This window comes from Schistocerca piceifrons, chromosome 4 (genome assembly GCF_021461385.2).
Source record: "Schistocerca piceifrons isolate TAMUIC-IGC-003096 chromosome 4, iqSchPice1.1, whole genome shotgun sequence".
NCBI classification, from domain to species: Eukaryota; Metazoa; Arthropoda; class Insecta; order Orthoptera; family Acrididae; genus Schistocerca; species Schistocerca piceifrons.
This window is the reverse complement of record NC_060141.1, coordinates 620970792-620998789: the sequence shown is the minus strand read 5'-3', so window position 1 is coordinate 620998789 and position 27998 is coordinate 620970792. Positions and strand designations below refer to the sequence as shown.

General features: G+C 42.4%; 1 protein-coding gene across 1 annotated transcript in view; it reads right to left on the bottom strand.

Annotated features, from left to right (window-relative positions):
• Positions 1–27998, bottom strand: part of LOC124796069 (synaptic vesicle glycoprotein 2A-like) — a 121949-nt gene that overhangs the window by 7040 nt on the left and 86911 nt on the right. The window contains exons 8-9 of the mRNA XM_047260155.1: positions 26195–26309; positions 10427–10586 (exon numbers count right to left, since the gene is read on the bottom strand). Coding sequence (XP_047116111.1) covers positions 10427–10586; positions 26195–26309 — 275 coding nt within the window. The remainder of the gene's footprint in view (positions 1–10426; positions 10587–26194; positions 26310–27998) is intronic.

Here is a 27998-nt window from a genome sequence, read left to right as displayed (position 1 = left end):
CATTATTTCTCAGCACGCTCTCATAGCTAAGATATCAAAACATGTTATTAACCTGCTCATATAATATAAAGCCATCTGCACATGGGTCGTGCACTCTAACGTTGAGAGTACGAAGTTTCTGGCGTCCTATGGTGGAAAAAGATATTGGGGAGTCTTTCTGAACGTACAGGGCAATATCCAGTATGTCAGATATTCATCTCTTTTTCCAACTAACTGCTTAGTACACATTATCAATACTAGGCATAAGTACAATATAAATAAAGATTTAAAATCAATTACTCTTGGCCAGAAAGGAGTCCAGTATTCAGCAACGCATATTTTCAATAAATTACGAGCAACCATTAAGAGTTTAGTTTCAGACAAGGCACAATTTAAACATAATTTAAAAGAATTTTTGGTGGCCAACTCTTTCAGTTCCATCCATGAGTTTCCCAACAAGTGCAGTAGACCATTTCAATGAAAATTTATTGTACTTTAATTTTTGACAATACTTGGTTGTAACAGCCAAGTAACTACGTACTGTGTGAATGATGGATGTATGGAAAGAAGATGTAAGTCTTAAGTCTGTAAATAGTGGAAGTTTAATTTTAAATCTTGTACATAATCTGACTGTTCTTAACTGAGGATCACTGAAATGAATCATTTACTTTAACTTTTGACAATACTTGGTCGTAATAGTCAAGAAACTAGCAAATGTCTGAATCATGGATTTAATGAAAGCAGATGTATTAAACCTGTAAGTATTAGAAGTTCAAATTTAATTCATGTACATAATTTTGCTGTTTATTGACTGAGGATCATTAAAATTAATGAAACTCAAGTTTTTCTAATTACATTTTTGTAATGTGTTTATCTGACATATTCCACACCCAGGAGGATTCCCTCTTTTATGGGTCTATGGAATGAATAATTAATCTAATTTAATCTCAGAACGTAAGTTTGAACGTTGACCAACGAGATGGAAGAACACTGCCTTCGTCACATGACGCCATCCGGGGCCCACGAGAAATATGAGATTTGCAACGAACTTATGACGTCAATCTAGTCGTCTTTTCACCATACTTCACGAATGCTCGGCACCGTGAAGGGCCCACGGGAAATTATAATGTCCATGAAAAGCTGCCCACTAAAGATATTAACTTCATCGTGTGCTATCAAGAGCTTGCGTGCATTTAAATGCGCAGTTAAGCATTATTAGACTGGTCTGAAGTAGTTACTAACACCCCGCCGAATACGGCTGCTGGCACTCTTAAGACCTGCAGGGTCACGTTCTGTGACGTACGCGCCGCGGTCTGTCTTTCTCTTAGCCCTCGACGCCCTCCCTCTTCAGCTACACAGTCGTGAGAGACCATATTGGCTTTCAGTTGAAGCTCAAATGTATATATGCCATTTCTAAACACCAGAAAATTGAGGATCCCTCGAAAACTCGTCGTTGATTTATGTAATAAAACGACTGGAAACATCATATATGTGGTTAAAGAATTATTGTAACTTGCGTCTTATGAAAGTATGTCGTTTCAAGGCAACGGCACATGCAGCATCCATCAATGCGACGGACCTCGTCTGTGTTCGGTGTAGCGTAATGAGAAAAGGCGGAGTATTGTAAGGTGGCTGGAGATATGTTGCTGGTGCGCGTCTCATTGGATACAAATACTTTTTACTAACTGTACTGTCTGCCATCGGGTTCCCCTAAATGGCAGGCAGCACCGCAAAACAGCCACGCTATGAGGGAAACAAATCAACAGCCAAACAGGCGAAGGCATCAGGTAAACACGCCGAAGATTCCAGTCGATTAATAGGAACCTTTGCTTGCAGAGGTCGCCGCGACATATCCGGCCACGGATTCCTACGCCGTGTTTCTATTGGCTCCAGCTCTCTATATAGGCCCGGCCGGTCGAAGGCAGACCAGTCAGCCTTCCGTCGCCTTACCGGAACTAAACCCTCCCCCTACTATTCTCTTCTCCATGATGATCGCCCCTTCCCTGATCCCCTTAGTAAGGCCAATCACTTTGCCTCCTATCTCTCCAATGTCCTTTCCATCCCCGATGATCGCCAGTTCGATTACTCCCTCCACCCGGATGTCCGCGATTGAACTGACACCTCTGTCCCTCCCCTCGCTCCTGGTTTCCAGTACTTGGACAACATTGCACACACGGAACTCAATGCCCCTATCACTACACAGGACCTGATTGCTACACTCCGCACAAAACGCAACACCACTCCTGGTCACGATCGTGTCACCTACCGTCACCTTCGTGAAGCTCCTGTCTCTTTCCTCTCCACCCTGGCCAGGCTCTACAATGTAGTCCTGTCCACTGGTTACTACCCCGACCTGTGGAAAATCTCCCATATCCTGATGTTCCTTAAACCTGATAAACCGTTGTTTTACCTCCCAACACCTTCTCCAATCCCATCTTGACCGGTTCACCGCTTGGTGCAACCAGTGGTTGCTCAATGTCAATCCCTCCAAAACCCAGGCGATCATTGTAGGCAAAACCACCCCTTCCTTCCGCCTCCTCGATTTCTATCTAACCATCTATGGCCATCCTATCACCCTCACCCCCACCCTTAAGTACCTTGGCGTCACCCTCGACCGTTGCCTCTCCTGGACCCCCCATCTCTGGACCATCCAAGCCAAGGCACACTCCAGACTCCGTCTCCTCAAGCTCCTATCCGGCCATACATGGGGTCTGGACCCCTCCACCATACACCACACCTATAAATCCCTCATCCGCCTGGATCTCCGCCCCCCCCCCCTACCTTTTACACATCCCTTCAGATCCTTGAACACCATGCGTCCGCCTCGCCTATCGCATCCATCTCCCCTCCCCCACGCGGATCCTGTATGACCTCATTCAGTTCCCCCAACTCCTCCTTTTCCTTGAAAGGATACGGATCCTGTACACCTCCCGTAAACTCGATCCTCGTCACCTGCTTGTCTCACCCATCCTCTGTCACCTGCGCCCACTGCCGCGCCTGTATTCCCACGTCCCACTCTGTCTCCATCTCTCCACCCTCTTTACCCTCTCCCAAGGTGGCTTCCGCCAGCTCCTCCTCCCTAATGATGTCCTCCTCCCCTCCATCTACCCCTCCTATCAACTTTGATCCTCCCCTCCCACTTCCTGTGTCTTTTCCTTTGGACACCCTCCCTCCCTTCTCTCTCCTTTTCCCCCCATCCCCCCTTCCTCCACCCCTTTTCCCCCGGGCTTCCCCTCCCCCTTCCTCCCTTCCCTCTATCACCCCTGCCCGTGGCATCTCTGCTCTCCCTCTCCCACCCCCCACCCTCCTCCTCTCTTGGCAGGTCCCCGGACTCGTACACGCTCAGTGAACATTCGCGCGCCGGAGATCATCGCCATCAGTGTCTTGTGTGAGTGCCTTCGTTTTGTGTTTAGTGTTCTTTCACCGTCACGCCACCACTGTTCACCTGTGCCGTCGCAGTCGTCCGTGTTTTGTGCGCCGTGTCAACTGGTGTTAATGTTTTTTCTCGTCCAGCGTGAACGGCTCCATGTTTATTGTTTTTCGTGTCTACAGTTTTTGCCCACCGTTTTTATTGTATTATCTGTGCCACCTATATGTCATACTTATTGTACCACTCGCGGCTGAAGAGCAGCGTAATATGCTGCTGACAGCCCGCCTTTGTATAAGGTGATTAAAATAACAATAAAGAAAAAAAAGGCAGACCAGTCTTCGTCCACTGTTAATGGCAACCGCTATAGTAGAGTCTCCGAGAAGATATCACCGAAGCCGCCGTACTGCACCGCCGATCGAAGTACCAGCCGACCGAGAGGAACCGCATCTCCAGCTAGATAGACTGACGTCTACATCTATTGTGCAGCCAGCTATTGTATTGTAGAAGAAGTTACTTTCAATAAACTGTTGGAGAATCCAACACAAATCTTCACGTTTTCTAGTAGGTTCTGACAGTTTCTTAGTAGTTTAATAGAAGTATATTCTATAATATTCGATTTTCTATAAACACAAGTGGGCTCTTCCTGAGGAGTTTGTTCGACTGGCCTTGTCTACAAGACAGCTTGCGCTACTTGAAATTAGATATTTTGCACTTTCTTGTCTCAATTCTTGTATATAACATGTTGTAAAACTTCCTGACAGATTAAAACTGTGTGCCGGACCAAGACTCAAAGTCGGGACCTTTGCCTTCTGAGGGCAAGTGCTCTTCCATCTGAGCTACTCAAACACTACTGACGACCCGTCCTCACAGCTTTACTTCCGGCATTACCTCGACTCCTACCTTCCAGACTTCTGCACACCTTGCAGAACTAGCACTCCTGGAAGAAAGGATATTGTGGAGACATGGCTTAACCACAGCCTGGGGAATGTTTCCAGAATGAAATTTTCACTCTGCAGTTTTAATCTGCCAGAAAGTTTCATATCAGCGCCCACTCCGCTGCAGAGTGAAAATTTCATTCTAGAAACATCCGCCAGGCTGCGGCTAAGACATGTCTCCACAATACCCTTTCTTCCAAGAGTCTTAGTTCTACAAGGTCTGCAGGAGAGCTTCTGTCAAGTTTGAAAGTTAGGAGGCGAGGTACTGGTGGAAGTAAAGCTGTGAGGACAGGTCGTGAGTCGTGCTTGGGTAGCTCAGCAGATGGTTGCCGGCACGGTAGCTCAGCGTGTTCGTTCAGAGGGTTAGCTGCCCTGAGTTAATGGATCAACGACGAATTGAAACGGGTGTCTTGCGACGTCCGCCCCGATCTGATGAAACGAACGAACACGAACAGAAAAAAAAGGCCGGCACGGTAGCTCAGCGTGTTCGGTCAGAGGGTTTAGCTAACCTCTGTAATAAAAAACTGAGTGAAGGATCAACGAATAACCTGAACAAGTGTCATCGGACGCCCGTCACGAACAAAGTCAACGAACAATAGAACAAAATGAGATTTAAAAAAATATATGGTAGAGCACTTGCAAGCGAAAGGTAAGGGTCCCGAGTTTGAGTCTCGGTCCGGCACACAGTTTTAATCTGCCAGGAAGTTGCATAAAACCGTACACTCCGCTACAGAGTGAAAATTTCATTCTGGAAACAAGTAAGGATTCTGCTACTAAATAGAAAAGTGGTAAATTAAGTATGACTTTAGAGTTTTACTGAAAAGTGAGAATGACGAAATAATTTTTATCTTACGTAGGGAACTAATGTAAATTTGTATCGCACTATTTGTAATGAAACTGTTTAAGTCGATGTCCTTATTGATTGGTAATGGTACATTTCTTTTTGCCTTATAACATACTCCTGCATATTGACGTTTTTATTTTTGTATACTACAAACTGAACAACGTGACTAGCACACGGACAAGGGAGGAAATGATCGTTTTGATGCAGCTAACGTCAGAATTTTACAGCTGTGCACTTCGTACAGCCGACAACTGCGGGCTGCGATCGAGTACAGAATTTGAGACACGTGTACCTTATGCACAGGCCGCGTCGTTTCTGAGCGTTCAGCAAGACGCTGGAATCTGCACGCTCATCGTTGACGTTCGAATGAACGGAACGGTCCGTGTGCCGACAGCTTTACGTGCAGCGCGCTACAGATTGCGAGACAGGAATGAGAGCCAGATCGGGATCGAATCCACGCAGTGGATTACCGTTCATGGCTGGTACATCAGCCAGCCTGAGTGTGCTCTTTTCGTGGTTTCTAACGCCCCTATTGGCAAATGCTGGATTGGTTCCCTACTTCCATTTTAGAAAACAGGCCGTGCAAACAATTAAAAATACGTTTACACACAAAACCAAGTTTACAGAATCACAGGCAGTTGGCCGACACGATTTCTTCCTTTGATAAATGACGACTGCGCTTACGGGAAGGGTATGCTGCTGCACACTTAAACAAAAACAAATTTGTCAAATCCTGAATACAGTGGTTCCAAATGGTTCAAATGGCTCTGAGCACTATGGGACTTAACTGCTGAGGTCATCAGTCCCCTAGGACTTAGAACTACTTAAACCTAACTAACCTAAGGACATCACACACATCCATGCCCGAGGCAGGATTCGAACCTGCGACCGTAGCGGTCGCGCGGTTCCAGACTGTAGCGCCTAGAACCGCTCGGCCACACGGGCCGGCGAATACAGTGGAGTCTGTACTAAATGGAATAAACGCTAAAGAAGAAAAGAAGAAGAGTTAATACATATTGGCAAATAATGTTTCTTTCATTATCTTTAATAAACATGTCTGGAAAAACAAACGTTTTCTACTGTGGGCAGGCCGGGAGTCGAGCCCAGGACCTTTGTCGTTCACGTGCAAGTGCTCTACCGACTGAGACGCCACACGACAAGTCCTCACGTCTTTATTTCCTCATCCCCTAAATCCTACGATTTTTAATTTAGGAATGACCCTGTACTTTTCTACTTATTTTAATCAGTAGTCGTCTAATGGCCCTTTAGAAATTTCAAAAACCTTTGTTCGTGGAGTTTCTTTCTCTAAATCTAGCTTGTATTTTACTACTAATTGCTGTTTATTGACAAAAGTTTTTGGCCTACTTGCAACACCATGGTAAGATATTATAAATTTTTTTTCTTTTTTCTTCTGATTAATTATGCTTTGCATAAAGTGTATTTTCTTTAATATGTGCTCTTTGATATGTTGTACTATGTTTTCTCTTTGCTGACTAATTTCTTTGGTTGTATTTAGAAATGGATGATTTTGGTTAAACAATTTTGTATTGATTTGTTAATATGGATAAATGCATTGTTTGCTTAAAAATGTTTACTTGCTGTCCGCCCCCGGCAGCTGAGTGGTCAGCGCGACAGAATGTCAGCCCTAAGGGCTCAGTTAGAGATTTTCTCTGCTCAGGGACTGGGTGTGTTGTTGTCCTAATCATCATCATTTCATCCCCATCGACCCGCATGTCCTCGAAGTGGCGTCAAATCGAAAGTCTTGCACCCGGCGAACGGTCTACCCGACGGGAGGCCCTAGTCACACGACATTTACATTTTACTTGCTACTATGTAACTGCTGATCCACACTTAGGGCTCTTGTTTCATGTTATGATAAAAGATGGAGTGGTTCCCCTCTAAAACTGAAGTTATTTAGCACGCGAAAATTGCGGTTGGTGCGAGTAAAAAGGTGGACATGAGAGTCAGTCGGAGACTAGCTATAGTACAGTTGGCAGTTAGTGATTGGAAAGTGCATTGTGCAGGTTGCGAGTGAGGCTTTTAGTGCTTGGATTTATTACGCCAAAGCCCCGGGTGGATGAATGGATTTAATACAATGCTCTGTGGCCTGAAATTATTAAAAAGTCTGATGATCGTCGCCATGAAGAAAATAACAGAGCATATCAATTACAACTGCAAGTCCATCTGCCATCATATACTCGCCACCAATATTGCGCAATCACTGTAACAGAGAGGAGGAATCACAGATTTATAAAGTGATGGATCAGCACATTTAGTATGTGCAAATACAAGGTAACTCATACCAAAAGTTATGTACCTACCTTGATCTTTTGCGTATGGAAATGGAAATGAGCGTTTGGCACCATTGGCCGGGAGGCCCCTTGCGGGGCAGGTCCGGCCACCTTGGTGCAGGTCTTATTACATTCGAGGCCACATTGGGAGACCTGCGCAACGGATGGGAATGAAATGATGATGAAGACAACACAACACCCAGTCCCTGAGCGGAGAAAATCTCCCACCCAGCCGGGAATCGAAACCGGGCCCGTAGGACGACAATCCGTGACGCTGACCACTCAGCTATCGGGGCAGATATGTTTTCCCTATCATAACACAGATCAGGATCCTCTCCTTTTGAACTATAATTTCCGACTGTCCAGATTGTGAGAAATGATTATCAAAACAAGAAAGACAATTGTCTGATTAAATTTGTTCAAATTTGAGTGAAATAGTTTATCTAAAATTATTGTGGAATTTGGTGAAGTCGAGGAAGGAAGGAAGTGTAGCTTTTGTGAAAGCCTCCCAATAATTGAACTTCTTCATTTTAAAGTTTTGTGATCCCTTCCAATTACTTCTGTTTTAAAAAGTATACAACTGAGATGATAACAAATAGACACAAACCATTTTGAGGTCAGTTTAAAGCAAATGTTCTTAATAATTGATTTGAGAAGCAATACCTAGTGAACATATTGACTGTAGAATCTGTTAAAAAAGCACACAGGGTGAGTCAGTCTACAAAGAACTGTTTTCCTAAGTTGGCATTCTTCAGATTGTTCAGGAAAGTGTGTTTAGTTTGCTTTACTATAGTAGTCAAGATTAGGGACCCCCCCCCCTCCCCCATTGAAAGTTGCTCAAAATGCACAAAGTTACTTAATTATAGAAAGCTCCAACTGCTCTTGAAATTTATGTTACGTTTTGTGCACATTATGTGTTAAAAGGCGTAATATCAGTTTATGAGCACCCACTTACTGTTTTATTCTCACTGAAGGTAATGTTACTATGAATGCCATTATGCATGAAAACAATTACTTCTTTGATTTTAAAGAATAGTGTGAATCGTACTGCAGCTGAATTTTATTCAAATTTGTACTGTGTAGAAAATATCTGATGAAATAAGACTAGGCCCATGCCCAGTCTCCAGTTTAGCAGTGACTTGCATCTGTAGTGTTGATGAAGTTATTCAGTTTTGACAAAGTATTTAATGTTGATGAGTGTAACAGTGTCTCTTGTGTTCGTGAGAATGTGAATGTCTTTCTGCTACTGCTTTTACCCGCTACAACTTTTTTTTGTGACTGGGTTCATTGCACTTTCGTAGGAAAGAAGTATAGGCTGAGTTTTTCCACTAAAACTGGCTACCTTTTCTTTAAAAGAAATAGTTCACATTTCTATGCCTAATTAGGCTGCCGACCGTATTCTATTTCATTGGAGTAAGTTTGAGTAGTTAAAACAGTTTCTAAATTAGATGTATTCTTTTCTGTGTGTTTTCGTAAATTTGATTTCATGTCCGATAGGCAAACACCCTTTAGGCATTCCGTGGTCAAATCTAAAAAAACCTTACAGAGGGTATCATTATACTGCATCTAAGTACAGTAATTGGTTATAAATACAGTATCAGTATACTAAACGGTGCAGTGTAAGTGTTATATACGAGGTGCATTCAAGTTCTAAGGCCTCCGATTTTTTTTCTCCCGACTGGAAAGAGATAGAAACATGCACATTGTTTTAAAATGAGGCCGCGTTCATTGACAATACGTCCCAGAGATGGCAGCACCGTACGGCAGAAGGAATTTTACCGCCAGTGGCGAGAATGAGAACTGTTTTAAATACTTAAAATGGCGACGTTTTCCTTACTTGAACAGCGTGCAATCATTCGTTTTCTGAATTTGCGTGGTGTGAAACCAATTGAAATTCATTGACAGTTGAAGGAGACATGTGGTGATGGAGTTATGGATGTGTCGAAAGTGCATTCGTGGGTGCGACAGTTTAATGAAGGCAGAACATCGTGTGACAACAAACCAAAACAACCTCGGGCTCACACAAGCCGGTCTGATGACATGATCGAGAAAGTGGAGAGAATTGTTTTGGGGGATCGCCGAATGACTGTTGAACAGATCACCTCCAGAGTTGGCATTTATGTGGGTTCTGTGCACACAATCCTGCATGACGACCTGAAAATGCGAAAAGTGTCATCCAGGTGGGTGCCACGGATGCTGACACACGACAACATGGCTGCCCGTGTGGCATGTTGCCAAGCAATGTTGACACGCCATGACAGCATGAATGGGACTTTCTTTTCGTCGGTTGTGACAATGGAAGAGACATGGATGCCATTGTTCAATCCAGAAACAAAGCGCCAGTCAGCTCAATGGAAGCACACAGATTCACCGCCACCAAAAAAATTTCGGGTAACCGCCAGTGCTGAAAAAATGATGGTGTCCACGTTCTGGGGCAGCGAGGGCGTAATCCTTACCCATTGCGTTCCAAAGGGCACTACGGTAACAGGTGCATCCTAAAAAATGTTTTGAAGAACAAATTCCTTCCTGCACTGCAACAAAAACGTCCGGGAAGGGTTGCGCGTGTGCTGTTTCACCAAGACAACACACCTGCATATCGAGCTAACGTTACGCAACAGTTTCTTCGTGATAACAGCTTTGAAGTGATTCCTCATGCTCCCTACTCACCTGACCTGGCTCCTAGTGACTTTTGGCTTTTTCCAACAATGAAAGACACTTTCCGTGGCCGCACATTCACCAGCCGTGCTGCTATTGCCTCAGCGATTTTGCAGTGGTCAAAACAGACTCCTAAAGAAGCCTTCGCCGCTGCCATGGAATCATGGCGTCAGCGTTGTGAAAAATGTGTACGTCTGCAGGGCGATTACGTCGTGAAGTAACGCCAGTTTCATCGATTTCGGGTGAGTAGTTAATTAGAAAAAAAATCGGAGGCCTTAGAACTTGAATGCACCTCGTACTGTCGTCTGAGTTTTCGAATGCATTACGTTTTTCTCCGACTAAGGCAACTCACCTGAGCGTGGTGGGGAAGATGGCGACGACGACGCCGACCATGCAGGCGCCGTACACGTTGACGGTGGCCAGGTAGAGCGTCAGCAGCGCCAGCGTCGCCGCCGAACCGACCGACCACAGCACCAGCACGCTGAACGCCGCGCTCACCAGAGCGCTGATTACTGCAACACGTCCCGTCGTTCTGCTCACAAACACTCCACGTGATCCCATTGTTTTAAATTAACACATCAGCTATTTCTCACTTTATTTACTTGCTGGCATTGAAGTTTCGGTATGACTTATCGATACCACCCCACGACACATCAGCTATTTCTCACTTTATTTACTTGCTGACACTGAAATTTTGGTATCACTTATCGATACCTCCCCAAGACATATCAATGGGCTATCTTAGCACTAAATCTCAGGAGAAATTCCCGTGTAAGAAGAATGAATATTCGATTGTTATCAAAAGTTAAGATATTATTAGATTAAGAACAGCTAGTCTTCGGGAGGGGAAAGGTATGAGAGATGTAATGATACTGTTGCTACTAATTGGGAAAAGATACATAGTAAAAGGTAGGGAAGTTTGTACAGCGTAGTAAAGCGTACAGCAGTTAATCGTAAATGATGATTATTGCTAATCCAGTTACCAGGTTGGATTTCATGTGGAAGGAGATGTGCCTAGCAGCTGAATATATTTCAAGTAGTAAAGGATACGACAATAAACATTATTTGGGACTGATGTCTGTGCCCTCTACAACTTGAAATAAATTTGCGAACTTAATCCTAAGGCATTGTTTCGTACGTTGTGCATACCACTCCCTCAATCTATGCGGATTACACACTGTAGCATCGGTTCCATTATGTGTAGTTTTTTTGGGTTCTTGACAAGTTTGTATTATGTGTTTAACCCAGCTCCTACACACACAAGGACGACTCGTGAGAAAGACGTTGGAGTTACAGTTAAGAGACTTTCAGGTACACTACGAGGTTGTTGAGCCTGATTTTCAGGGCTTTTAAAAGATTGACGATGTCACTGAGAAACTGTCTGATACTTCAGAAACCATAAAAACCAGAGGAGCTGCTCAAACTCTGTTGTCTGCTTTGTGTTATTTCTCGTTTTTGTGTTGTTTGTATATTTACGTACTGTTGGGACCAGCTTCGGAATGTACATTATGAAGATAATAAGTCTAAATCTCTTTCTGGAAGGCAAGAGAAACTACATTTTTGATGAAGCACATCGATTTGCCAAGTACGAGATGAGCATTCCTGTGGGAAAAGTGGTAGAACTATCAGGAAGAGGAAAATGATGTCTGGAGAGAAGGCTGCAAAAATTGTTCAAATGGGTCTGAGGACTATGGGACTTAACATCTGAGGTCATCAGTCGTCTAGAACTTAGAACTACTTAAAACTAACTAACCTAAGGACATCACACACATCCATGCCCGAGGCAGGATTCGAACCTGCGACCGTAGCGGTCGCATGGTTCCAGACTGAAGCGCCTAGAAGGCTGCAGATGAGACGCTGATTTTGCTACAGGAACTAAAAAAGTCAGTGTTAGAGTGCATCGACAGGTTTCTGTGAGAAAGCGATACACGTTGCGTAATCGTGAAACGTATATCGGATCGTTTTGCTACTTTAGAGCCCAACAAATTGATTAAAATCTCAGAATTGAACTTCCCGCTACTCTATAAAGGTTAGTTGACAGTTATGATGAGACAGCGACACAGAAGGTTTCTGAAAGCTGCCGAAATTCAAAGAGAAGAATCTTTTGGTTGGATATCTTTAAGATTCTTGCAGTTCATGGATGAATATGAATTTTTCGGGTGGTTTCTGCAAGCTGCCAAAATTCCAAGGGAAGAATCTCTCGGCTGGACATCTTTAAGATTCTTATAGTTCGTGCATGAATATGAATTTACCGCATCTGTTCACAAACTTACTTTGGCGTTGAGCTTTTTCCAAACGTTGTGTGTTTCGATAGCGTCATGTGAAAGCAGCTTTTCAAAACTCAAATTGATAAAGAGTTACCTTAGGTTCACTAGGAGTCAAGCACGGCTCTCTAGTTCGGCGATTTTGTGGCTCGAAAAAAAGTGTGGCTAAAGGCATCGATTTTGATGACTCAATTTAAAATATGTGACAGAAAAAGTTGGGAGAAGCAGATTCCAAACTACTTAACGTCACCTTTCACTGTTATTTTTACTGCTTCATTAACAATCAATTAAACTATATTAGCTATAAAAATGCGTTTCTCTTGCGTGTTTTTAATCGTAAACACTTTTTGCAAGATTATTAACATTATAGTTCGCTTACTTACCCACTTGTACCAAAACCAGCTTCCCCCGCCCCCCACAAAAAATAATATTTGATGATTTTGTAGAGTTGGGGCGCTGGCTGGTAAGAGGGGTAGGGGGGATGACAAGTTAAACCTCCGCACTAGGTGCCGGACTACCTAGCTACGCCACTAGACGGTGATTAGACAAGGCTGTTGGGTAATACCTACACTGTTTAATATCTATTTAGATGATTTAGTTAGAGACTGTTTCCAAAAAAAATGTGCTATGACGAAAGGAGGAATAACAATGAAGTGCATAAAATTTCCTGATGATTTGGTGTTACTGAGTTAAAATGAAAAGACAGTTAATAATGTGTTAAAAGAACTGAGCAACATCTGTGAGCAACATGGAATGAAGAAAAGTTTGAAAAGTATTAAGACAGCGATCTTTGTAAGGAAATCAAGGAAGGTAAAGGTGAAAGTTCGTGATGTGTTAGTGGGACGAGTTGACAACTTCAGGTACCTCGGATCCAAATTACCAGTAACGTAACAAGTAATCAAGAAATAAGAACAAGTACAGCTACGTAAAAGAATTGTTTCACAAGAGGAGGAGCATTTTCTATACACCGTTAAATAAACAATTGTTCTTGTTGTGGTCTTCAGTCCAGAGACTGGTTTGATGCAGCTCTCCATGCTACTCTATCCTGTGCAAGCTTCTTCATCTCCCAGTACCTACTGCAACCTACATCCTTCTGAATCTGCTTAGTGTATTTATCTCTTGGTCTCCCTCTACGATTTTTAACCTCCACGCTGCCCTCCAGAACTAAATTGATGATCCCTTGATGCTTCAGAACATGTCCAACCAACCGATCCCATCTTCTAGTCAAGTTGTGCCACAAATTTCTCTTCTCCCCAATTCTATTTAATACCTCCTCATTAGTTATGTGATCTACCCATCTAATCGTCAGCATTCTTCTGTAGCACCACATTTCGAAAGCTTCTATTCTCTTCTTGTCTAAACTATTTATCGCCCATGTTTCACTTCCATACATGGCTACACTCCGTACAAATACTTTCAGAAACGTCTTCCTGACACTTAAATCTATATTCGATGTTAACAAATTTCTCTTCTTCAGAAACACCTTCCTTGCCATTTCCAGTCTATATTTCATATCCTCTCTACATCGACCATCATCAGTTATTTTGCTCCCCAAATAACAAAACTCATTTACTACTTTAAGTGTCTCATATCCTAATCTAATTCTCTCAGCATCACCCGATTTAATTCGACTACATTCCATTATCCTCGTTTTGATATGTTGATATTTATCTTATAATCGCCTTTGAAGACACTGTCCATTTCGTTCAACTGCCCTTCCAGCTCCTTTGCTGTCTCTGACAGAATTACAATGTCATCGGCTAACCTCAACGTTTTTATTTCTTCTACGTGGATTTTAATTCCTACTCCGAATTTTTCTTTTGTTTCCTTTACTGCTTGCTCAATATACAGACTGATTAAAATAGGGGCTAGGCTACAATCCTGTCTCAATCCCTTCCCAACCACTGCTTCCCTTCCATGCCTCTCGACTCTTACAACTGCCATTTAGTTTCCGTACAAATTTTAAATAGCCTTTCCCTCCCTGTATTTTACCTGCGCCACCTTCAGAATTTGAAAGAGAGTGTACCAGTCAATATTGTCATAAGCTTTCTCTAAGTCTACAAAAGCTATAAATGTAGGATTTCCTTTCATTAATCTATCTTCTAAGATAAGTCGTAGAGTCAGTATTGGCTCATGTGTTCCAACATTTCTACGGAATACAAACTGATCTTCCCCGAGGTCGGCTTTTCCATTTGTCTATAAAGAATTAGTGTTAGCATTTTGCAGCCATGGCTTATTAAACTGATAGTTCAGTAATTTTCACATTAGTTAACACCTGCTTTCTTTGGATTGGAATTATTATATTCTTCTTGAAGTCTGAGGTATTTCGCCTGTCTCATACATCTTGCTCACCAAGTTGTAGGGTTTTGCCAGGGCTGACTCTCCCAAGGCTATCAGTAGTTCTAATGGAATGTTGTCTACTCCCAGGGCCTTGTTTCGACTTAGGTCTTTCACTGCTGTGTCAGACTCATCACGCAGTATCATATCTCTCATTTCATCTTCATCTACATCCTCTTCTATTTCCATAATATTGTCCTCAAGTACATCGCCCTTGTATAGACCCTCTATATACGCTCTCCACCTTTCTGCTTTCCCTTCTTTGCTTAGAACTGGGTTTCCATCTGAGCTCGTGACATTCTTGCAAGTGGTTCTCTTTTGAAGCCATTTTGACTATTTTTCGACCGTGACTGTCTCAAGCAATATGTAAACGGTTTTTAAATTACCGTTACCAGTCACAAACTTTGTTGACTGCTGTATTACTTATTTATTTAATGACATGTTTAGAGGGAAAACCTCATCTTCAGGCTAAGTAGCATTACAAAAACAGTTTTACAATAAGATCATACTGATGTTACATAGTCTTTTCGTAAATTTTATGGTTATCTTTGTTCTTCTGGCGTGGCAGTCTCGTCGTGAACATCTCAGTTCATCACAAAGAGACTGCCACGCCAGAAAAACAACCACAGCATTTACGAAAAGACTATGTAACATCAGTAAGACCTTATTGTAAAACTGTTTTGTAGTGCCATTTAGCCTGAAGATGAGATATTCCTTCGAAACATGTCCCTAAATAAATAACACAGCAGTCAACAAAGTGCGTGACTGATAGCGCAAATTTAAAAAGCCTTTACATGCTTCTTTTTTCTCCAAAGGTCTTTTTAATTTTCCTGTAGGCAGTATCTATCTTACCCCTAGTGACACATGACTCTACATATTTACATTTGTCCCCTAGTCATCGCTGCTTAGCCATTTTGCATTTAATGTCGACCTCATTTCTGCGACGTTTGTATTCCTTTGTGCCTGCTTCATTTCCTGCATTTTTATATTTTCTCCTTTCATCAGTTAAATTCAGTATATCTTCTGTTACCCAAGTATTTCTACTAGGCCTAATCTTTTTACCAACTTGATCCTCTGCTGCCTTCACTATTTCATCTCTCAAAGCTACCCATTCTTCTTCTACTGTACTTCTTTCCCCCACTCTTGTCAATCGTTCCCTAATGCTCTCCCTGAAACTCTCTACAACCTCTGGTTCTGTCAGTTTATCCAGGTCCCATCTCCTTAAATTCCCACCTTTTTGCAGTTTCTTCAGTTTTAATCAACATTTCATAACCAATACATTGTGGTCAGAATCCACATCTGCCCTTTAGAATTTAAAACCTTGTTCCTAAAACTCTATCTTACCATTATATTCTGTATTTGAAACCATTCAGTATCTTCAGTCCTCTTCCATGTATACAACTTTCTTTCATCATTCTTAAACTAAGTGTTAGCTATAATTAGGTTATTCTCTGCGCAAAATTCTACCAGGAGGCTTCCTCTTTCATTCCTTACCCCTATTCCATATTCACCTACTACGTTTCATTCTATTCCACTTCCTACTATCGAATTCCAGTCACTCACGACTATTAAATTTTCGTCTCCCTTCACTACCTGAATAATTTATTTTATCTCATCATACATTTCATCAATCTCTTCGTCATCTGCGGAGCTAGTTGGCATATAAACTTGTACTACTGTGGTAGGCGTGGCCTTCGTGTTTATATTCGCCACAATAATACGTTCACTATGCTGTTTGTAGTAGCTTACCCGCACTCCTATTTTTTTATTCATTACTAAACCTACTGCTGCATTACCCCTATTTGATTTTGTATTTATAACCCTGTATTCGCCTGACCAAAAGTCTTGTTCCTCCTGCCACCGAACTTCACTAATTCCAACTATATCTAACTTTAACCTATCCATTTCCCTTTTTAAATTTTCTAACCCACCTGCCCGATTATGGGATCTGACGTTCCACGCTCCGATCCGCAGAACGCCAGTTTTCTTTCTCCTGATAACGACGTCCTCCTCAGTAGTCCCCGCCCGGAGATCCGAATGGGGGCTATTTTACCTCCTGAATATTTTACCCAAGAGGACGCCATTATCGTTTAACCATACAGTAAAGCGGCATGCCCTCGAGAAAAATTAAGGCTGTAGTTTCCCCCTGCTTTCAGGCGTTCGCAGTAGCAGCACAGAAAGGCCGTTTGTCTCAATGTGACAAGGTCAGATCAGACACTCATCTAGACTGTAGGCTTTGCGACTACTGAAAAAGCTGCTGCCCCTTTTCAGGAACCACACGTTCGTCTGGCCTCCGTTGTGGTTGCACCTACGGTACGGCTATCTGTATCGCTGAAGTACGCAAGCCTCCCCACCAACGACAAGGTCCATGGTTTACAGGGGGAGGAATAAACAGTTCAGTAAATAATTAGAGAAGTGTCGTGTAGGTAGTGTTGCCTCATACAGAGCTGAAACATGAACGGCGCCGGAGAGAGGAGAAATGCTCAATAACTTGTCAGATGTGAATCTGGAGAAGATTGTTAGGGTGAAATTTACAGATAAAGTAATGAATGAGGTTGTGTTACAAAGGCTAAAAAAGTAGTCACAAATATAGAAAAGGAGATGAGAGAAATACATTGTCTAGAATACTGGGTGAGAGGAGACCCAAAACAAAGGAATGGTTACTGGGAAGAGGGGCAGAGGAAGAAGGAAATCATCACCATCATCATCATCATCATCATCATCATCATTATGCCTTTCACCGTTCAGTCTGGAGCATAGCCCACTTTATACAGTTCCTCCATGATCCCCTATTCAGTGCTAACATTGGTGCCTCTTCTGATGTTAAACCAATTACTTCAAAATCATTCTTAACCGAATCCAGATACCTTCTCCTCGGTCTGCCCCGACTCCTCCTACCCTCTACTGCTGAATCCATGAGTCTCTTGGGTAACCTTGATTCTCCCATGCGTGTAACATGACCCCACCATCTAAGCCTGTTCGCCCTGACAGCTACATCTATAGAGTTCATTCCCAGTTTTTCTTTGATTTCCTCATTGTGGACACCCTCCTGCCATTGTTCCCATCTACTAGTACCTGCAATCATCCTAGCTACTTTCATATCCATAACCGCAACCTTGTTGATAAGGTAACCTGAATCCACCCAGCTTTCGCTCCCATACAACAAAGTTGGTCGAAAGATTGAACGGTGCACAGATAACTTAGTCTTGGTACTGACTTCCTTCTTGCAGGAGGGAGTAGATCGTAGCTGAGCGCTCACTGCATTAGCTTTGCTACACCTCGCTTCCAGTTCTTTCACTATGTTGCCATCCTGTGAGAATATGCATCCTAAGTACTTGAAACCGTCCACCTGTTCTAACTTTGTTCCTCCTATTTGGCACTCAATCCGTTTATATTTCTTTCCCACTGACATTACTTTCGTTTTGGAGATGCTAATCTTCATACCATAGTCCTTACATTTCTGATCTAGCTCTGAAATATTACTTTGCAAACTTTCAATCGAATCTGCCATCACAACTAAGTCATCCGCATATGCAAGACTGCTTATTTTGTGTTCACATATCTTAATCTCACCCAGCCAGTCTATTGTTTTCAACATATGATCCATAAATAATATGAACAAGAGTGGAGACAGGTTGCAGCCTTGTCTTACCCCTGAAACTACTCTGAACCATGAACTCAATTTACCGTCAACTCTAACTGCTGCCTGACTATCCATGTAAAGACCTCTAATTGCTTGCAAAAGTTTGCCTCCTATTCCATAATCTTGTAGAACAGACAATAACTTCCTCCTAGGAACCCGGTCATATGCTCAAATGGCTCTGAGCACCATGGGACTCAACTGCTGAGGTCATAAGTCCCCTAGAACTTAGAACTACTTAAACCTAACTAACCTAAGGACAACACACACAGCCATGCCCGAGGCAGGATTCGAACCTGCGACCGTAGCGGTCGCGCGGGTTCAGACTGTAGCGCCAGAACCGCTCGGCCACCAGCGGCCGGCCGGTCATATGCCTTTTCTTACATCTATAAAGCATAGATACAATTCCCTGTTCCACTCATAACACTTCTCCATTATTTGCCGTAAGCTAAAGATCTGGTCCTGACAACCTCTAAGAGGCCTAAACCCACACTGATTTTCATCCAAATGGTCCTCAACTAATACTCGCACTTTCCTTTCAACAATAACTGAGAAGATTTTACCCACAACACTGATTAAAGAGATACCTCTGTAGTTGTTACAATCTTTTCTGTTTCCATGTTTAAAGATTGGTGTGATTACTGCTTTTGTCCAGTCTGATGGAACCTGTCCCGACTCCCAGGCCATTTCAATTATCCTGTGTAGCCATTTAAGACCTGACATTCCACTGTATTTGATGAGTTCCGACTTAATTTCATCCACCCCAGCCGCTTTATTGCACTGCAATCTATTGACCATTTTTTCCACTTCCTCAAATGTGATCCTATTTCCATCCTCATTCCTATCCCATTCTACCTCGAAATCTGAAACATTACTGATCGCATTTTCACCTACATTGAGCAACTCTTCAAAATATTCCCCCCATCTGCCTGAGGCATCCACAGGATTCACCAGTAGTTTTCCTGACCTGTCCAAAATACTTGTCATTTCCTTCTTACCTCCCTTTCGAAGACTGCTAATTACACTTCAGAATGGTTTTCCAGCAGCTTGACCCATAGTCTCCAACCTGTTTCCAAAGTCTTCCCACGATTTCTTCTTGGATGCTGCAATTATCTGTTTGGCTTTGTTTCTTCCTTCAACATAACTTTCTCTGTCTACGTGGGTTCTGGTATGTAGCCATTTTTGATACGCCTTCTTTTTCCTTTTACAGGCTGCCTTGACTGTATCATTCCACCAAGCTGTTTGCTTCATCCTACTTTTACACACTACTGTTCCAAGACATTCTTTAGCCACTTCTAGTACTGTGTCCCTGTACCTTGTCCATTCCTTTTCCAAAGACTGTAATTGACTACATTCAACTAACTGGTACCTTTCTCAGATCGCTGTTATGTACTTGTGCCTGATTTCCTTATCCTGAAGTTTCTCCACTCTTATCCTCCTACATATGGACCTGACCTCTTGCACTTTCGGCCTCACAATCCCAATTTCACTGCAGATTAAATAATGATCAGTGTCATCAAAGAATCCCCTGAATACATGTGTGTCCCTCACAGCCTTCCTGAATTCCTGATCTGTTATTATATAGTCAATGACAGATCTGGTTCCCCTGCCTTCCCAAGTATACCGGTGAATGTTCTTATGTTTAAAAAGGAGTTTGTGATTACTAAGCCCATACTGGCACATAAATCCAAGAGTTGTTTCCCGTTCCTGTTGGCCTCCATATCCTCTCCAAATTTACCCATAACCTTTTCATACCCTTCTGTTCGATTTCCAATCCTGGCGTTAAAATCACCCATGAGCAGAACACTGTCCTTGTCCTTTACTCTAACAACTACATCACTGAGTGCCTCATAAAAACTATCCATCTTATCTTGATCTGTCCCTTCACAATGCGAATATACTGACACAATCCTAATTTTCTTGCTAGACACTGTCAAATCTATCCACATCAGTCGTTCGTTTACACACCTTATTGCAACTACGCTGGGTTCCATTTCTTTCCTGATGTAAAGCCCTACACCCCATTGTGCTATTCCTGCTTTGACTCCTGACAGGTAGACCTTGTATTCCCCCACTACCTCTTCTTTCTCACCCCTTACCCGAATGTCACTAACAGCTAAAACGTCCAGCCCCATCTTACTTGCAGCCTCAGCCAGTTCTACCTTCTTCCCAGAGTAGCTCCCATTGATATTAATAGCTCCCCATCTCATTATCATTTGTTTGCCAAGTCGTATCTTAGGAGTCCCTGGTTTGTCAGTTAGAGCTGGGACTCCGTCACCTCCAAAGGTCCGAGGCATTTTGCTCTGATTGTTGCCAGCATCATATTTAAAGTACCAGGGAAGCAGGTTGCTAGCCTTACTGGCCCCGAGTCCCATTGGGTTTTACCCCTAACGGCTGAGGGACTAACCGGTGGATTTGGTAGTCTTTGCCGTATGAGCACAAAGGTGACCACGACTCAGAATATGTCCGAGATGCCAAGCCTTATTCCAAAGTAACTGGTATCCCGACTGTCGGGACCACTTACTTGGCCACTCATACGTTGCCCGTGGTTCATGAACTAGGATATGACTACAGGAACCCACACCATGAACCACAGGAAGAAGGAAATAATAAATAATTTACAACATCAAGATAAATAAGTGTGTTGTTGTGGTCTTCAGTCTTCAGACTGGTTTGATGCAGCTCTCCATGCTACTCCATCCTGTGCAAGCTTCTTCATCTCCCAGTACCTAATGCAGCCTACAGCCTTCTGAATCTGCTTAGTGTATTCATCTCTTGGTCTCCCTCTACGATTTTTATCCTCCACTTTTTATCCTCCACTTCCAGTGTATCATACGCAATTACGAAAAGGATGGCAGAGAACCAGGAGGCCTGGAAAATGTTGAATTTGCGGAGATGGACCTGTCTATTGACAGAGCACATCATCATTATAGCCAATCTGATACAATTTATGTTGTCCACGCATGGAAAAACTTTCAAAAATTCCGAGTGTTTGTAACAGTATAAATACAGGATGCAAAAAAAAACTGTTGTACTTGATCCTATAGGTGTTCAACGTAAGCACTGTTTATCGTACGGTTCACATTTGTTACCTGATCAGCATGTGTGGAGTAAATGATGTGACAGCGCCTTTCGTCTTGTTTTAAAAGTCAGTGATGTCAGCTGGTAAGGGACGTGGATAAGCACAATACTTTATAAAGCTCAAGAAAACAAGCGCATGGCAGAAACCAGGCCCATGCAGGCAATACACAACTTGCGCCCGTCATTTAACAGCTCCCGTACCTAACTATGTTAGAATGTATAACACGAAACGAAATTCCAAAGTTAACCGCTACGAGGCGATGGCATATCCTGCGACCCATTGACTTTTATAAGCTTCAGCATGATAATCGTGGTTCACACAAAAGTAAGCCCTATGAAAAGATTTGCGTCACTGCGATACTGTTTTTTAAAAGATCGTCGTTAAAGGTATTATCTCAGCACCTGTTACAGAGCAGGTGGAATCGTAAGACTACTCAAAGGAAATTTTGTAATGTAACATAACAGTTCAAAATATGGTTCAAATGGCTCTGAGCATTATGGGACTTAACTTCTGAGGTCATCAGTCCCCTAGAACTGAGAACTACGTAAACCTAACTAACCTAAGGGCATCACACACATCCATGCTCGAGGCAGGATTCGAACCTACGACCGTATCGGTAACATAACAGTTTTAGAGTAATCAAAGAATTCGTGATTTCGATCTATTACAACGGGAGAGGTTTATCTAAACTCAATTGAACTGTTTACTGCACGTTCCAAACGATGCACTCCCGACTGTTCTCTACATTTCACTCACACGGCAGGAAATAAACTGTGTACTTTCAGAGATTACAATTGCGAAATAGCTTTATTAAAATGGGATGTACAATGCTCAGTCACCGTACGTTAACGTTAATGCTGTTGGCATGTATCAACTACGTCGGAATGATAACTGAATGTTGAATAATCTTCTTCATGCTTAAATCGAGTGTAATTATTTAAGGGTGAAGCTTCCTGTATTTTCAGTTACCATTTGTCTTGCAGTCGGCGGGTGACTCTCTACAGAAATTAACGTTCTAAACCTTATTCCCGTTCTGCTTAGTACTATCTGTGGAATGACTCATCGCTACCCTGTCATGCCGGTTAGCCGCTTTGACATGGCATTGTTAGGCGCAGAACAGTAATGCCACGAAACTCAAAAAGACTGGAAAGTCACTAACTTCCGATAAGTGTACAGACAATGGTGATCACACACAGACGATTCTATGAAAAGTTATGAATTTGGAATTTGTCTGTTGCAGCTCCTTGGCGGCTGCAAAGAGCCTGCAGCCTGTTTTCTGTGAATGTAAGGATGAATCTAAATTTCTTTTCGTTTTCTCGTTCGTGCGTAATAATTAGATCCGTAAACTAGGTGTTCATTTTAGTTGAAGAGATTGAAATATTTCAAGAACTACACATCGAATCAAAAAATGTTATAGTTCTAATTTCTCTCGAAGAGGGACGTCCAATGATACCACACTCGACCCCCATCTCACCATGTGCGTAGGTGGCGGGGGCTGCTTTGAAATTTTCAATGGGAACCCCCTTTTTTATTGCAGATTACTATTCTAAGAAAAATCTACATACTTTTTGTCTGATGCATTTTCTTCGTTTTGCCGCAGATAGCGTTGTAATCGGAGGTATAGAAGTGGGTAAACAGTCGTAATTCATGACATCCTATTCAACGGCCCTTGAATATCCAATGCCGAATGAGACCCCCACCTTCTTGCTGCGAGGATATGACAGGCCAGCACTTCATAACTTCTGACTGAAAATCTCATTTACATCGTAGTATTCCTTCGACACATCGAACAAGGGTCTACTCGACTCGCGGCGAACGCTGCACTAGTTTTCTGCTGGTAAAACGTAGTACCTTCAACTTAAATACACTTAGTGATCCGCTTTTCAAATGACCGTACGCAGGACAGAAGCATATCTGCGAGATTGTCAGCGCTGGCGCTTCTGGTGCGGTCGACTCTGTCTTCACGGCCTGTTAGCACTTGCTAGTACACCTAATCTTTTAAATATCCCTACAGAAACAAATACGGCGACCTCAGATCCGACGACCTAGCGGGTCAATTAATAGGGCCACCACTGCCCTTCTCACCGGCCGATGAGAACACCGTCTAATACATCTCGTGCTTCATCTGCGTAATGCGCTGTTCAGCCGTCGCAATGAAACCACAAACGTTGTCGAATGTCCAGGGCAGCATCCTGCAGTAGTAACGGTAATTCTTGTTACAAAAACATTCGATGCTTGCGTCCATTCAATGTGTCATCGATAAATACCTTCAAATGGCTCTGACAACTATGGGACTTACTATCTGAGGTCATCAGTCGCCTAGACTTAGAACTATTTAAACCTAGCTAACCTAAGGACATTGCACACATCCATGCCCGAGGCAGGATTCGAACCTGCGACCGTAGCAGCAGCGCGGTTGCAGACTGAAGCACCTAGAAGCGCTCGGCCACAACAGCCGGCGATAAATACGTATCAATGAGTTTGTTCCCCATGATTCCATACCATAAGTTAACCGAACAAGGACGTTGATGGTCAACTTGATGTAACGGCGGTGGGGGGGATCGTCTACACTACAGGAATGCATGTTATGCCTGCTAACGCTACCGTGGTTTGTGAATGTACACTCATCGGAAAATAGTACCCCGGCATAGAAAGTGGGGGTCGTTTGCATTTGTTGAAGTGCCCATTCACAAAATACTACCCAGTTACAGAAATCGGCGCCATGAAGTTCTTGATGCTATGACTCGTGGTGTGGATGATACGACGATGCAGTACTGTGGCATACCGGAATCGCAGTGTAATTGCCAAGCGCTTATTCGTGGGTTGTCGTGCGCGCTGCCAACAGACATAAAGGCGTTCACAAACTTGTAACAGAACGAAGAGAGCGAGCTTTCTCTGGCAAACGTTCGGCATACAAGGAAACAGTAGCCTCAATATTTCTCCTACATTCGCCGTAAATCATGATCATTTCAGTTTTTTCTGCTGTGGTTGCAAAATTCATCGTCTACTTGCAAAGTGTTTTCAAAGTGATAGGTAGGTGTTCAGGCGATAAATACTGCGCAAGTATCTCAGTGTTTAGAGCCGCTGTCTGATCTATGTTTGCACGATACGTGAGCCCCGTCACAGTGTACTCCCTGTTTCGATACGTCGTAGTTCGCTAAACGGCCACGGTGGCGCGTCGAGTAGTCCCCTGTGAGATATGTCAGAGGATTACAACGTTGCGAATGGGGTTTCCAATTAGAAGTTACGAAACAGTGGCGTGTCCTTCTCTCGCAGCATGGAGGTGGGGTCCCATATGCCTTTGGAAATTCAAGGGCCATTAAGCAGCATGTCGTGTACCCATTTCTGTTCCTTCAGACAAAACCTATGTGGATTTTGCCGTAGAATGGTATTCTGCAATAAAAAGCGGGGGTACCCCCTAGCCACGCACGTGCAGGGTGGGTAGGCAGACGAGTGTGGTATCATTGGATGTCCAGCTCCGAGACAAGCGTCCGCAGCTCGTGGTCTCGGGGTCCCGGGTTCGATTCCCGGCGGAGTCAGGGATTTTTATCTGCCACGAGATGACTGGGTGTTTGTGTTGTCCTCATCATTTCATCATCATTCATGCAAGTGGCAAGATTGGACTGAGAAAGGGTTGGGAATTTGTACGGGCGCTGATAACCGCGCAGTTGAGCGCCCCACAAACCAAACATCATCATCATCATCATCCGAGACAAGCTGATTAGAGATATAACGTTTTTGATCCAATGTGTAGTTTTCTAGACATTTCAATGTCTTCAATTAAATTGAACACCCTGTATTCCTCTGGGCATGAATCTGTGCTCGACATGGCGTGTGTAATAGAGACATGGTCAGCTGCAACGAACAGTATGCCCCCTCCACGCTCGCACACGGCAACTGCATCTCTCATTTTAGAGTTTCGCAGTGTGCGGAACTGTGTTGACGGTCTATGGGCAGCCAGTTACCGGTTTAGATTGACATTCCTTCCCTTTCTTCTGAGCCCGTGTGCGTCCGACTGACGTGTTCGATTAGGTACGTCTAGGAGAATCAATACCGGTGTATTTACACACTATGCCATTATCAAAAAATCCTTCATGTATCGATACTTTGTTTGCGAACCTGTTATGCAAAACCGTCGGAAAACCTTAGAGTTGTAGAAAACAAAAAAATCTATGGGGCTGTATATTTTTCTCCTTGCACACTTCTACAAGAACATCACTGGAATTACTCACTGCCAATCTTCTTAAAAGATCCTTAGTTGTTAGGCGTGAAATATACTCATAGATTCAGCATTCATTGCATACATACTTGATCGTTCTGTATTCTCCCCTTTATTGCCATAGCCAGTGTCTTCAAATTTTACACTATTTACAGAAGTTGACGCTCGAAATATGACTGTCGAATTTGATGCGGAAGGCACGTTAAAATGTAATTATATAATAAGTATTGATAAACTGAAAAACGCAAAAGCCTTTCTGTTCGGGAGTCAACATCTTTGTAACTAGTGTCTTTAAGCGACGGGGTGAAATTAACAATTTGCGTACAGTTAAACAGATATGTTGTACCGTTAAATCGATGCCATTTGCTGTAGGTTGTATCTCAAAGCAAGGCAAACAGGTAAATCCTCAATATTGTGCATCACTCGGTATCTATTTCTTATTAAGCTTTACGTTAATAGGATGGAAATGATGACTACGTGGTAATGAACATTTATAAGTACAACAAAATTACAAGCCTGTGGAATTATTATTAAAATGCTGCTGTCATGTAACAGTGGACGCGCTAGCTGGTACTCACTGATCAGAAGCCGGTAGCCGATGATGTTCACGAGGGTTGTGCTGATGAAGATGGCGAAAGTTGCAGAGGCGCACACGATCATCGAATTCGTGTAGATATTGGGGCTAGTCAGGGCCTGCAAGCATGCACGTGTTAGTCTCCCACCAAGTTCACATTCTGCATGATTTTTCATCCTTTTTAATTGTTTTCTATGTTATTGTAGTGATACGAATTAAAGATATACAGTGAAAAATATAAATTAATACGTTCATATCATACGCAAACACATCTTAGTTCTTTGATTTTATAAAGTGTGGAATCTGCTTTCAAAAAATCTCAATTAATCAATTTATTAATATGTTACTTTTCCATCGTTTCCTTAAATAAGTAGTAAATAGAACTGCGGTATAGTTTATGCTGTCTGGTCCTCAGTTGTCAGCTCAGTAAATCACCAGTAATCTCAGTACCCATAATACCAGAAGAAAACTTCCGTACGCCGTACAAGAAGGATACTTCACATATTTTTAGAGGCGCTGCTACGTCATATTCTGAACTTTATCTTTGAATAAATAAATGAATTCTTAGTAAATAGCGACTTTCGCATTCTTCATTCGTATTAACCAAATCCCAAATATTTTACTGCAGTATGGAAAAAAAACTACAGATGAATCTTTAGCGTTTGCTTCCGACCACCCCACAATTTTCTTGGAGCATAATCTAGTAACGACATTTTAAAGTACAGAGAAATATTATAATCTGACAGGTTTGTAAAGGGTGATAAATAAATAGAGATTTTATAAACTGATAAATACAGATTTACGAGAAAACGAAACAAAATCAAGTAACTTACACAGACTTTGTGGTAACAGGGGAAAATGTTACTTTCGACATATTCCAGTAGCTACAAGCGACAGATTTAATGTATGGTGAAAATTCAGACAATCCAAAAGTGGCTGCAATGCGACATAGAAAAATGCAGCAAAAAGACTAGAGAAAAAGAGAGTCTATAACATGACGACACTGCACCAACAGTATAATAAAATTAAAATACTGCTACAGGAAACATCTGTAGGGATTCAAACCTAACGCCTATTGTACTTCACGATTACAGAAAATCACAAGCAGCGTGCATTATAGAACACTCACATGCAAATCAAATACTTATCACTAGACGTATAAAATAGTAAATAATGAATTAATTATAAAAATAACAACCCTAAAGGAAAATATGTTCAAAATCTAGGTCTCTGTGTCTGTTACATTATAAGTAAGAAAGTAAATAAGTATACTACAGTACGTATCAAAAATCAGCGTGATAAATTCATGAAGTCAGGAATATATGTATATATGGGCAGGCTCAGCCATAGTATTTTTAAAACCCAGATGCAAAAAAACCACATATTCAAAGACGTAGAAGACGAAAATAAAAATTATCAGAGATAACAATCAAACTGGTATCTTAAAAGGAGGCGATTGTTAAAAATATCAGCGTCAACATTAGGAATCAATCACCATCAGACTATTTGACGATGTAGTGGAATGTAACACACTCACACGCACGCATCTGCAGCATCTTTATGAGTTTTCCGCCTTTCTTTTCTTTTCGTCTCCTACTTCACTAGCTTTCCGCTTTCTACCAAACGCCATTAATGACACTGTAATAAGTGTACAAATAGTTGTAAAAATCTGTCGCTACACTGTCTAAAAGGGTACTAATGTGAGATGTAAACTTGAGTTTGTCTATTTATGAGACAATATCTGACAACTTAACATTAGCGCAAATGTAGGTGTTGCATAAAATGGTATAATTCAAATTTCCACCTTA